The 13,099-nt window shown below is 34.6% G+C and overlaps 1 protein-coding gene across 1 annotated transcript in view; it reads right to left on the bottom strand.

Annotated features, from left to right (window-relative positions):
* Nucleotides 1-3,168: 3,168 nt before the first annotated feature.
* Nucleotides 3,169-13,099, bottom strand: part of SCN3B (sodium voltage-gated channel beta subunit 3) — a 115,312-nt gene continuing 105,381 nt past the window's right edge. The window contains exons 5-6 of the mRNA XM_053691524.1: nt 7,426-7,505; nt 3,169-4,236 (exon numbers count right to left, since the gene is read on the bottom strand). Of these exons, the coding sequence (XP_053547499.1) occupies nt 7,442-7,505 (64 nt within the window). The 3' untranslated portion in view covers nt 3,169-4,236; nt 7,426-7,441. The remainder of the gene's footprint in view (nt 4,237-7,425; nt 7,506-13,099) is intronic.

Below are 13,099 nucleotides of genomic sequence, written 5' to 3'. Positions count from 1 at the left end.
TTTAAAATTAGCCTTATTCACAATAGCCTTTCATTCAATTAACACAATGAGATTCCAAGATATTCAGCTACTAACATACACTCAGCTATTAAACCACAATTTAACCACAATACACTCAGCTATTTAACCACAATTTATCCTATATAATTCCAATTTAAAACATCAGAAATTGTATATATTATTTGTGCCAATAACCAAACTGAGTTATAACTCTATATTTGCACAGATAAAACAACTTAGCATTAAGGATATATGTTTAACAATACACAGGCTTTGAAATATTAGTTAAAATGCAAATTATTTCTTTAAGTCTGCTACATATAGCAACAATGAATGTCTACTTTAAATATTTGGCATATAAAAAGGCAAGCTTAAAATTACACAGGACTATGAAAATAATTCTAAAATATAAATATGCACTTTAAATCTATCAGTTGTAGTTTAACTGTAATGACTATGCATTTATTTATTTTAAAATATTATCTGTTATTAGCAACTTTTTTATACTTTACCCAGATAAACAAATCAATATCCAATATTTCTCAACAGGAACAATCTCACCTCAGAATACCAAAATTGGAGTATAGTTGCATATGGAGAATAAAAATAGCTGTTTGCTTATAATAACAGCAGCAGATATTCATCCAGGGTTCAGCAAAACAGTTTACCAGTCAAAGTTAGCCAGCAGCAGCCTCTTTTTCTCTCTATGCTTGGGGTTAAATCATCTGATCTCACCCCTCCCCTTTTTTTTGATCAGTACCATCATTGGTGAGATTGGAAACGCCCAACGGAAGCTTGTCTCGGATTGGCCCTTTGAAACTGAACATGGATTGGTTCATCTGGGAATGTATGTTGTCAGGGAGATGCATCTTTGTAACAACCAATTGTCTTTTGGTTGTAATTCTTGCATCACAACACCAGATTTTGTCCATCAGGGGCAATATGACAATCAAAACAGATTCATTCTTAACATTCATCTTTGCTACAATTTAAGTATCTAAAATCATCATAATTTCTTGCATTAATTACTTACACTCCGAATTTCAAACAGGATAGCATCATGTGATTTTTTCTGATTATTCTAATACTAAATACAGTATGTTTTTAACATTAGATTATATCAAAGCAATTATACTGCTAATTATTCCAAAATTATTAGCATTTAAAATCCTGATATATATATTCACACAAATACAGCATGTTTCACATTCAGTGTACTGCTTCCTGAATATATAAATTGATGCCCATGTCCAATTGTTGTCTGCAACCAAATAAATAATTGTTAGAATGCTCATGTTAAATCCCAAAACATTCTATGCTTCCAATATATATATATATATATATATATATATATATATATATATATATATATATATATATATATATATGTGAAAACATCTTGAAATTTTAGCTCTCATGTCTCCATGTGTAATATGTGTCTGAATATACTGAACATATGTGCACCCCACACACACACACATATATATACATATATATTCATACAAAATACAGCAGATAAAACATTGTTATATATTTTTTATTTATAATCATGTAGGCTGTATTAAAAATTGAATTTAAAATAGCTTAACTGTAACATGTGTATATAGCTCACAGGGGGTCATTTAATAGGTAGTTGTTAAAAGCCACAATTCCTTGAATATGTTTGTATCCTCAAACAATATCACAGACGGATCGGCGCCTTACTTTGGCAGGAAACCCATATATGGGCATGTACTTTTGAGGCTCCATCATGCTAATTTCCATTTCCTTGAAATTGTGAGCATCTCATTTAGCCTCAAAGACAGATCCCAGACACCCCGTCCCCCACTCACTGTATGGGGTAAGGGATGTTTTGAAGTGACTCAATAATCCTATCCTATCTCAAGCTATAAAACTCTGCTCTTCTTCAAAATCACTTTTACAACATTCCTTTTTAAATGATTGTTTAAGTTAAGTAGACCAAATGTTTTATTGTCTTCACTTGGATGCATTTTAACTTTGCATACTGAATGGGGGAGGACTGGACATGAGTTTCAAGTCAATTTTTCTGAATGAATGAATCATTTGGAATTAATTAGCCAAATATATAATATATATATATATATATATATATATATATATATATATATATATATATATATATATATATATATATATATATATATATATTAATCTTTACATATACCTTGACAATATATATATATATATTTATGAATAAATGTGAAATGAATGAATGTGAAATATCCGTATTTTCATGTTGGGTTAGTGCACTTGAGAATATATATAATCGTGTTTGCATCCGAGTAGGGTATTAGATCCCCCCACTTTTTTTGCTCCATTGACTTCTATAGTGGAATATATTTTGTAAATTCAGTAGCGGTCCACTTGTTATCTAGCCCTATATAGGGACAATATGCATATAGATAAATACTGTGTGTACAATATATATATATATATATATATATATATATATATATATATATATATACAGGTAGCCCTCAGTTTACGCCTGGGTTAGGTTCCAGAAGGAATGGTTGTAAATCGAAACCATTGTAAATTGAAACCCAGTTTATATTGTAAGTCAATGGGAAGTGAGGGAGTTAGGTTCCAGGCCCCTCTCAAAATTGTCATAAGTAACACCTAATACATTATTTTTAAAGCTTTGAAATGAAGACTTTAAATGCTAAACAGCATTATAAACCTAATAAAATAATCACACAACACAGAGTATATAATTAAACTAAGTTAAATGAACAAAAACATTTGCTACACAGCATTATAAACCTAATAAAATAATCACATAACACAGACTTTACTTGCATTTTTCTACAAAGAGTTCTTTCTATGCATTCCAATCTGGACTGATTTATAGACAGGAAGATCTTGTTCCTTTGAAATTTGCTCGATAGCTCAGGTCTGGTTAAACTGATTAATTTCAGCTTGCTTGGCTTGCATATATTTGCTGCAACACAAGTGGACAGCTCCACCTACTGGCTATTTTAATCAATGCACTGCTTCTCAATGCTTTTCAATAGCAGTCACCTGACTGAAAAAAAAGGTTGTTATTCTGAAACGGCGCAAATTGAACCGTTGCGAGGGCCACCTGTGTATATATATATATATATATATATATTTGTAGAGAGAGAGAGATGTGCAAAAAAATGCATCTTTGATGTTGAGAAACCAAAACAAAAACCCATACCTTTATTTTTGTTAAAAAATAAATACATACATAAATAAATAAGCATGGCTGACAAATTATATGACCAGACAAAATCCATGGAAGATAATACTGTTTAAAATGATGGTATATAATGTCAATGTACTTAAAGTGTTTCCATTTTCAAATAATGTATTTTTTATTTATATACAGTGTTTACCTGCTGCACAGTGCAATAATAAAATACTGAGAAGTAGATAGTGAACATGCATACAGCATATCGACAATTGCAAGAAAGAAGGATAGCACTTCTGATCGTCTTCTTGGCAGTGTTTCTTAACTGGTTCTTCCATGTTTGTCCTCATAAATGTCAATACTACAAAAGACTGGGGACATTAGCTTGACTTGCATTTATAAACGCTGCTCAAAAATAAAATCCATACATTGCCAGAAATAAACCTCTGACACCTCTAAACACCTGTTACATGTGCGCCGGTGCCTGTTTTGTTCTATGTGGAGATGTTACCGCTAAATGCATTCACGCACATATTTAAAAGCACAATTAACCATATAGGACTAAATATTGCACCCTATCTATAAAAATGTCCTCCTTCGCCCAATATTTTTGCGGTGACCTCATCATTTCTAAATAGCAAGAAAAGAAAGGTAACCAGTCAAAAATGGACATAGTGCAGAAAAAAAATACCAGCTTGCCACATGGTCTTTAAAATTTCCCTTTTCCATCTTCTAAGGCTCCAATTGCTTATTTTGTATTTGCTTTTACACATTGTGTTCAATTAGTTACAGTATTCAACCACAAGATCTTTCTACATAAAAGAATATCCATAACTTGGGTATTTAGAGCACATTCCGGCAACCTTGACAAATACGCGTTGTATAAAAAGGAGATTGTAGCGCCTCTGAAGATACATTGTGAACCAAACAAGGAGATGTACAGAGCAGGATAGGTGTTTATATGAGATCTCTCTGAATAACAGATATGTAATAGTGAGTTGGGGTACAGGGCTAGATCCAGTTCTTGTGCAGACAGGCAACTGATTTGCATCTTCTTCCTCCTTGTACAGAGAGAATTAAGAAACAGTTAATGCTTTGTAACGTCTCTCACCACTTTTTCTATGTATCAAAACAACTTTTACTCCTTGGTTGTCAGACAGCTAAGGATTGAAAAACATTTATACAAAGCCACATCAAATCCTTATTTATTGAATTTATCACATCTAATTTGACAGAAGAGCACTATGGCTGACACTACCGACTGTCTCATTAGAGGGACATTAGCCGTCAAGTAATAACTGCTGAAAAGCATCACATTTTATTTTGCATTTGGTATTTTTGCTATCCTTAAAGTTAACAGTTAAAGGGACACTGAACCCAATTTTTTTCTTTTATGATTCAGATAGAGCAGGCAATTTTCTAATTTACTCCTATTATCAATTTTTCTTCGTTCTCTTGCTATCTTTATTTGAAAAAAAAGCCATCTAAGCTTTTTTTGGGTTCAGAACTCTGGACAGCACTTTTTGATTGGTGGATGAATTTTTTCCACCAATCAGCAAGGACAACCCAGGTTGTTCACCAAAAATGGGCCGGCATCTAAACTTAGATTCTTGCATTTCAAATAAAGATACCAAGAGAATAAAGAACATTTGATAATAGGAGTAAATTAGAAAGTTGCTTAAAATTGCATGCTTTAAATGAATCACGAAAGAAAAAATTTGGGTTCAGTGTCCCTTTAAACTGAACTATTTTTGATGCCAGACATTTTTAATTTCATCTTACAGTTTTGGTACTTTTAAGAGTGTACTTGTTTGTAAAGGTATTTATGAGATATAAAACCATTGTATAGAAAATTAGCAAATGTAGGCAAGTATCCCTGCTTGCCCTTACCCGGAAGTACTGTGTATACACTGTTACCAATGTACCAGGGAACTTTGGGTACTTTGCTTTCAAGTTGTTTTAAACAGAGTGACCCCCTTTATGGGATGGATGCAGCTATAAAAGGCAAACGGGTACTTGCTTAAATTTGAACATTTTCGATACAATAATTCTATGTATCTTACTTTTATGAAATGGAGGATTTTAAATGGACATGAAACCCAAAATGTTTATTTCATGATTCAGATAGAGAATACCATTTTAAACAACATCCCAATTTATGTCTATTATCTAATTTGCTTTATTTTTTTGACATCCTTTGCTGAAGAAATATAAATGCTATGTGCAGCCACCAATCAGCAGCTACTGAGCCTATTTAGATATGCTTTTCAACAAAGGATATCAAGGGAATGAAGCAAATAAGATAATAGAAGTAAATTGGAAAGTTGTTAAAGTGCATGCTCTTTCTAAATAATTAAAAAAAAATTGGGCTTCTTTAATCTCATGCATTTATCTCCACCATAACTTAAATGAGTATTACTTTTTCTAAATGATTTACAAAATACTTAAACATGATTTTTGAAACATGTGGGTGATTTAAATCCAGAGAAGATAATTCATTCTCATCGAAGCTTAGAACCTTTATGACAATCAGTTAATAATATCAGTCTAGAAAGAGAATTATTTGTGGTATCACCTAACGTCTGTATGACTATTATACACTAAGGGCTAGATTTATTAAGCCCTTACGGCAGCAAGTTCTCACAAGAACTTGCTCGCCGCGATTTAACAAGCAGCGGTCACCAGACCGCTGCTTCCCTAAACTCTTCGCCACCTCTAAACTGGCGAAATTCAATCTCCTCGGTCGAGTCCGACCGAGGAGATTGACAGCTCCTGCCCGCGCGTGATTGGTTGTGCGCGGGCAGGGGGCGGGATTGCACACGAGCGCAAAATTGCGCTCGTGTGCAATGTTAATTACCTATGGGTAATTTCGCCCTGCCACAGGCGAGCTGAGGCGTACAGGGGCGCGTATACGTGCCCCTGTACGCCTCAGGTATGATAAATCTAGCCCTAAGTATATACACTCAGACTTGAGAGGACGACATTTAAGTTAATTATGCTTTAACACCTAAAATCCCCTTCAAAATCAAACATGCATTATTAAATTAAAGTGCTGGATTTAAAGTGATGCATTAAAGTTGATTTAATATTCCCATGTTCCTTAATTAATAATAAAGTCCCTATGTTACCTACACACAATGGGCATTATTTAGGTAGCATAAAAAGCACTTTGCTTAAAACTTGTATTGATTTTTCTGCCTAAAGTGCTTTCCACTGCGATCTGGATGTACAGTTCTGGGAATTACTCCTGTATTGGCTGCAGGTAAACTCTTAGTCAATCAAAAGCGAGACAGAAGTATTTCATAGTAGCGCACATTCAGAGGGTAAAAGCAAAGCGAGATATCAGTGCATTCTGTCATTTCAAGCAGAGCTGGGGATTTCATTTAAAGGCACATAAAAGGCAAAATTAAACTTTCATTATTCAAATAGAGCGTTTGATTTTATAAGACATTTCAATTTACTTTAAATTTGTTTCATTCTCTTGGTATCCTTTGATGAAGCTTAGCAACAAAAGTCCATAAAAAAAAGTACAGCACCGAACTCACAGTCTAAGGTCACTGCCAACTCTTGCTCTAAATCCACAGCAGCACTTTAAAGTTTAAATGACTCCTTTACTTATTCATTACTGGATCTTATGTTTAGCACCACTACCCTTCATCGTATCATTTTATTGTGGATCATTTGTTGAAGAGCACACCTAGGTAAGCTCAGGAGCGTGCATTTATATTGACGACTATATGGCACAAGTGGAAACACCATTTATAACATTTAATAGAAAAATAAACTGGATTTTTTTTTATATTACATGCATGAATCCATGGAAGTTTTAAGGGACTTTAAAGTCAAGTTCTTCTGTAATGATTCAGATAGGTCATTCAATTTTAAACAACTTTCCGTTTTCTATTATCTAATTAACTTTGTTCTCTTGGTATCATTTATTAAAAACCATACCTTTGCAGGCTTATGAGCAGCAATGCCAATTGGTGGCTGCACTTTTTGCCTCTTGTTATTGGCTCACCTACTCAGCTAGCTCCCAGTAGTGCATTGCTGCTCCTTTAACAGAGGATACCAAGAGAATGATCAAAATTTGATAACATAAAGTTGTCTATGTTCTATCTGGATAATGAAAAACAAATACTGTATTGAGTTTCATGTCCCTTTAAGCGGCATAAATATATTTTTAAGATGTTTAAATAATGCTATTTATATAACACAACTATTTTTGTCCATCTTTATTCTACAATACTCACCCCTCTTTGCTGACAGTTACTCTTCCACGGGAACTGCACAATTTTCTTTGTTTTCGGAAGGTATTGCCAAGTAATCAGTGCTGAAAAGAAATGTGTAAACTATACTAAAAGGTGTGAAATATAATTACCATAAAAAATGCTACAGCAATGTAAAATCTGGGATACTTGCAAATCTCTTTTTATTTGAAACATTATTTTATAATGATCTGAGAGGAAATCAATAAAGCAGCCTTATCTCAAGCATTAAAGTGCGAACTGGTGCTCTCACCTGGTTTTTTAAAACATTAGATATAGCTGGTCTAACCTTAACTCTTAAATCTTAGAGAATATTATTGTTGATAAAAGTGTTAACTCATCTTGTGAGTTGTGGAAGATGGGGCAGTTGATAACTATGATGCAGTGACTCATACCTTAGACATAATTGCTAAACAGGCAACGGACTTATAGTTATATATTTATACTGAGCCACTGTTTGATAAGTAGAACGGTCTTCTTTAATCGCTCCTCTCCCTGTGAAACCTTACAAGCTTTATGGATGATTATAACTGCCAGCTTAATACTTAGTTCTAATGTAATTTATGGTAGGAGTTTCTCTACTCCAATCTTGAGAGCACTCAGTGTGGTAATAATATATTTATTATTATTTTTTAAAATACTTCTTTTCTTATTCTGTAACAAATTTTAGCTTTAATGGTGGCATGGTCCACAACACACAACATTTTAACTGACATAATAAATGCTATGTTTTAAGGAATTTCACATTACAAATGGAATTAACCCCACCCTATACTGTTTGAGTAGTAATCCTCCTAAGTGTGCCCCACTATGCCTCTGTTCTTTTTCTTGTATTAATATTTCAGAAACAACTTTCCAATATACTTTAAATATCAAATTTGCTTCATTCCCTTGGTATCCTTTGTTGAAGAAATATCAATGTACCACTGGGAATACTGGACAAATCAGAAGAGGCATATATATATATATATATACGCAGTCACCAATCGGCAGCTAGCTCCCAGTAGTGCACTGCTGCTGCTTTCACTACCTAGGTATGCTTTTCAAAAAGGGATACCAAGAGAACAAAGTAAATTAGATAATAGAAATACATTTGAAAGTTGTTTAAAAAAACATTCTCTATATAAATCATGAAAGAAAGATTTGGGCTTTTGTGTCCCTTTAGTGACCAGACCATTTTTCAATTTTCCTACTGGTTTGGTTTGGGACCAGGGCTATGTTTTCTGCGGTGTTTGTGTTTAGCTGTAATTTTCCTCGTACTCATTTACTGTACCCACACATATTATTATATACCGTTTTCCTCGCCATTAAATGGACTTTCTAAAGATACCATTATTGTCATCATATCTTATAATTTACTATAAAAAATTATAGAATATGATGAAAAAATGGAAAAAAAATACTTTTTCTAACTTTGATCCCCAAAATCTGTTACACATCTACAACCACTAAAAAGCAGACCAGCAATGGGCCACCCACCCGCCTCCCTGCTATGGCTCCCACCCACCAATGATCAGCACCACGGCCGATGCAGAGAAAGACACAGAGTCGCTTCCAGCGCTTGAAACCCCAGAGAACGTGTCAGGCACGTCCTTGGTCATTAACCGACACCCAATGTAGGACGTGCCTGACACGTCCTTGGTTGTTAAGGGGTTAAATTACATCATAGATGTATGAAACATAATGTATTATAAACTAACAATCCTTGTTTTTGCAGAGAACATAAAGATTATACTCTTTACTATTAATCTAATGTTGCTATGTAAAGTCATTAAAATACAAAAAGATATAGGCACAGTATCATGTAATAGGATTATAGAGGTAATAAAAACCTTGGTGCTGCTCCTTTAAATAGCATGACTAACAAGGAAAGGGGAGAGAGGGGGAACAAAGAGGGGTTTGTTAAGCACTCTTACACCTATAGTATGTATGTTGCTGTATCCGAACAGCAGAAGGACATTGCTAGTCTGTAGCGGTATATATATAAAAAATTGAATCTTTATTAAATTTACAGCATAAAAAGGTGATCTGTATCACCTAAGTACCCCACACTGGATATTACCCTCAAGAACACCGCTCAGGCTGCAAGCTATAAGAAGGCTACCTCCCTGTATTCCTGGCCGATAACTGGAAACATCGGCATCAGGTGTCAGAGGTAGCATATAGTAACATTAGCAAGCAGCACATACGGTGAATGCGGGTAACAGAATTATTTTAAAAAATAGAACAGCACAAATGCATTTCGGCCGCTATACGGCCTTTTTCAATGTGATACGATATGTAAAAGTGACAAGCCGAACCTCTGTATCCAAGCTTTTTAAACCCTTAGTGTGTGGAGCTAAGACCCAATCATCAAGGCGGAAATAGGCGTGCCTCTTAGATAGCCAATCATAAACGATTCTTTACGTCTTGCCCTAATTGACAAAGATATCCGTTTTCCGATTTGACGGAGTAGCAGAGAAACATCCTATCACCTCTTATTAGCCAAACAATCGTTGCTTCTATGTACAAGTCATTCTGTAATCGTGGTATTATTGTGTCACACTCGTACTAAACAAGTATAGTGCAAATGAACATTAATTGTTCCTCACGATCCTAAGTGTGTATACACCGCCGCAATTATACGATAATTTTAAGTGCAGATTACTTCTCTTCATGCATGTTTGCGTTCAAATGCAAGCTAAAGCTTGTGCAAATTTCGGTCACACTACATAACATCTGACAGGCAGCTATACATGCTAGTTATTCCGTATTGTAGGGACAGCCTGATATGTTAAAAGCAAATCTGAACATCTAACAGGCAGTTATACATGCTGGTTATTCCGCATTGCACATTGTAAGGACAGTCTGATGTTTATAAGCATATGTTACGCGATTATAGTACCTTGTATGTTCGGTGATTCATTGTCATATAGGCTTCTGAGGATGTAGGTGTAATTCTGATTAACCATATCTTTGCCATCTAACTACACTCTGGGTGGCATGTTAGAAAGATATGATAATAATAATATTATGTATGGGACATGCACATCCAGAGTATTATCCATTCAGACATAATAAAAAAACGTCTTACGGCTCCTTTATAGCACAGGCTCCCAAACCTTAACCAAACCTTAGTGACATTTTAATAACACACTTATTTACTATTTATAATCTGATGTGTGGGCTCATATCATATAAATCATCAAATGTTAGCTAAATCAAAGATAATTAATTAATCACTTTAGCACTAGTCCATTTATATGATTATATCTTTATGATAGCCCATTCTGGGTGCATATCCCAAAGAATATGGATTTATTAATTATGCTACTCATTAGTACACATTGGTACTGATCATTAATCCTCACTGCGTTCTAAAACGTCAATCATGATCATACCAATTGTATAAAAATATATATGTATGTCTATAGCTGGTGTTGGATAACTCAATTTAGGACCATCTAAGTGATTGTTTCAAATATTTGCCATATTGTAGTAATTCATTTATGATGTTATCAACATTAGGCATATTATTGAGTATCTTCCACTATACATATAATATTTAAATTAGCATTATTTACAAATACACCCAAAAATTATTATTTTCATTCATGCCAAATGGCATGACGGAGTTCAATTTAAAAATCCATCTGGCTTCTTTTTTGAGTAAAGCCTGTTCTGTTTCTCCACCCCTAATCCCAGGTTTGATACAGTCTAATCCCCAGCATTTGAAAGACTTTGTGTTGCAATTATGTTTTTGTAAAAAGTGTCTGGCTACACTGGTAAGTTTCTTGCCTCTCTCCAAAGTCTTAATGCCGATCTAATATTACTTAGATGTTCCGTCATCCTTGTACCAAGGTTTTTGAGTGTAATATCCAGTGTGGGGTACTTAGGTGATACAGCTCACCTTTTTATGCTGTAAATTTAATAAAGTTTCAATTTTTTATATATATACCTCTACAGACTAGCAATGTCCTTATGCTGTTCGGATACAGCAACATACATACTATAGGTGTAAGAGTGCTTAACAAACCCCTTTTTGTTCCCCCTCTCTCCCCTTTCCTTGTTAGTCATGCTTATGTAAAATCATGACATTGTACAAGCAGATGTGATAGCAAGTCCTTAGTCCTTGTATCCTTGATGAAGTGTCTCAACATGAAACGCGTGGGGAATTTTTTAACCAGTAAGCATACTGTTATGCTTTTGTACTCTCTGACTGGTTTTAAATATTTGGCGACTTTAATAAAGAATTATGTTTTAGAGCTTTTGCATCTCACGAAAAGCTGGATTTTTCTATTCATGCAAAAAGGCATTAGCCACGCATAATTTCTATTGAATTATACTAAAATTTAGCTTCAATTTAAAATCTAATATATGTTTATATAAAATCAAAAAGACTGCACTCACTGGATTTCACAACTTTAGATGGTGACGTTTCAGGAATTCACCACATCTTCAGACCTGAGTGGTAGCGTATAGCAGACTTTTAAAACAAAAGCACCCCTCCCCCTCAGAATGTGCACCCAAAATGGTTGTCATGGTGACAGTAATAAACAAAAATAGTGTTAAGTGTTGATATCAACTTGCAAGGTATATAAAATATGCAATTTATCAGTTATTGCAAAAATTTTGTCACAATACATATCACAGCGGTGTGGAGTGAGTATCCGTTAATGGTATAGTTTTGTGTTTACATATTGCATGCCCGGTTTACATATATTCTAAATGTTTCTCCACTGGATAAATTAAAGATTTTGCCAAAATGTTTATATTTTACCGGAGGGATTCCTCATGGGACCAAACATAAACAACATGACTGGGTAGTGAAACACTCCCCTACCCCCGGGGGCTTGTAATGACTAATATGTTACCTCAGCAAGGAAAATACAAAGGAGTTAAAGGGACACTGAACCCAAATTTTTTCTTTTGTGATTCAGTTAGAGCATGCAATTTTAAGCAACTTTCTAATTTACTCCTATTAGCAAATGTTCTTCATTCTCTTGGTATCTTTATTTGAAAAGCAAGAATGTATGTTTAGATGCCAACCCATTTTTGGTGAACAACCTGGGTAGTTCTTGCTGATTGGTGGATACATTCATCCACCAATAGACAAGTGCTGTCCATTGATTGCGCAGGTAGTGTTTGTGTCGGTTTGGTGATGTTGCTTACTAATCTAACAGGGCAGTCAGGTAATTTCAGTGTTTTTTGCCCATGTTAAACATTAGTTACATTTGACAACTGTTTAGGGTACTCCGTAATAAGTTGAAAAGGGCTTTCTGGGGGTTTATTAAGTGCTTTTAGCTATGGGATTTGATAAGTGTGCTGCCTCAATGGGGCATAGAATATTACATAGCCTCTGTTAATATTCATGTTGTTATAGTTAAGAAAATATCACCTAGATATAGAGTTTTGCGTTAGAAGGGGTGCGTTAGCTACGCGTGTTTTTTCCCCCGCACCTTCTAAACAACACTGGTATTTAGAGTTCTCAGAAGGGCTGCGTTAGGCTCCAAAAAGGGAGCGTACAGGTATATTTACCACCACTTCAACTCTAAATACCAGCATTGCTGTTCCGATCAGCCAATAGAATGCGAGCTCAATCTGATTGGCTGATTGGATCAGCCAATCCGATTGAACTTGAATCTGATTGGCTGATTCAATCAGCCAATCAGATTTTTCC

This window comes from Bombina bombina, chromosome 8, assembly GCF_027579735.1.
Source record: "Bombina bombina isolate aBomBom1 chromosome 8, aBomBom1.pri, whole genome shotgun sequence".
Taxonomy (NCBI): Eukaryota; Metazoa; Chordata; class Amphibia; order Anura; family Bombinatoridae; genus Bombina; species Bombina bombina.
This window is presented reverse-complemented; position numbering and strand designations above follow the sequence as displayed.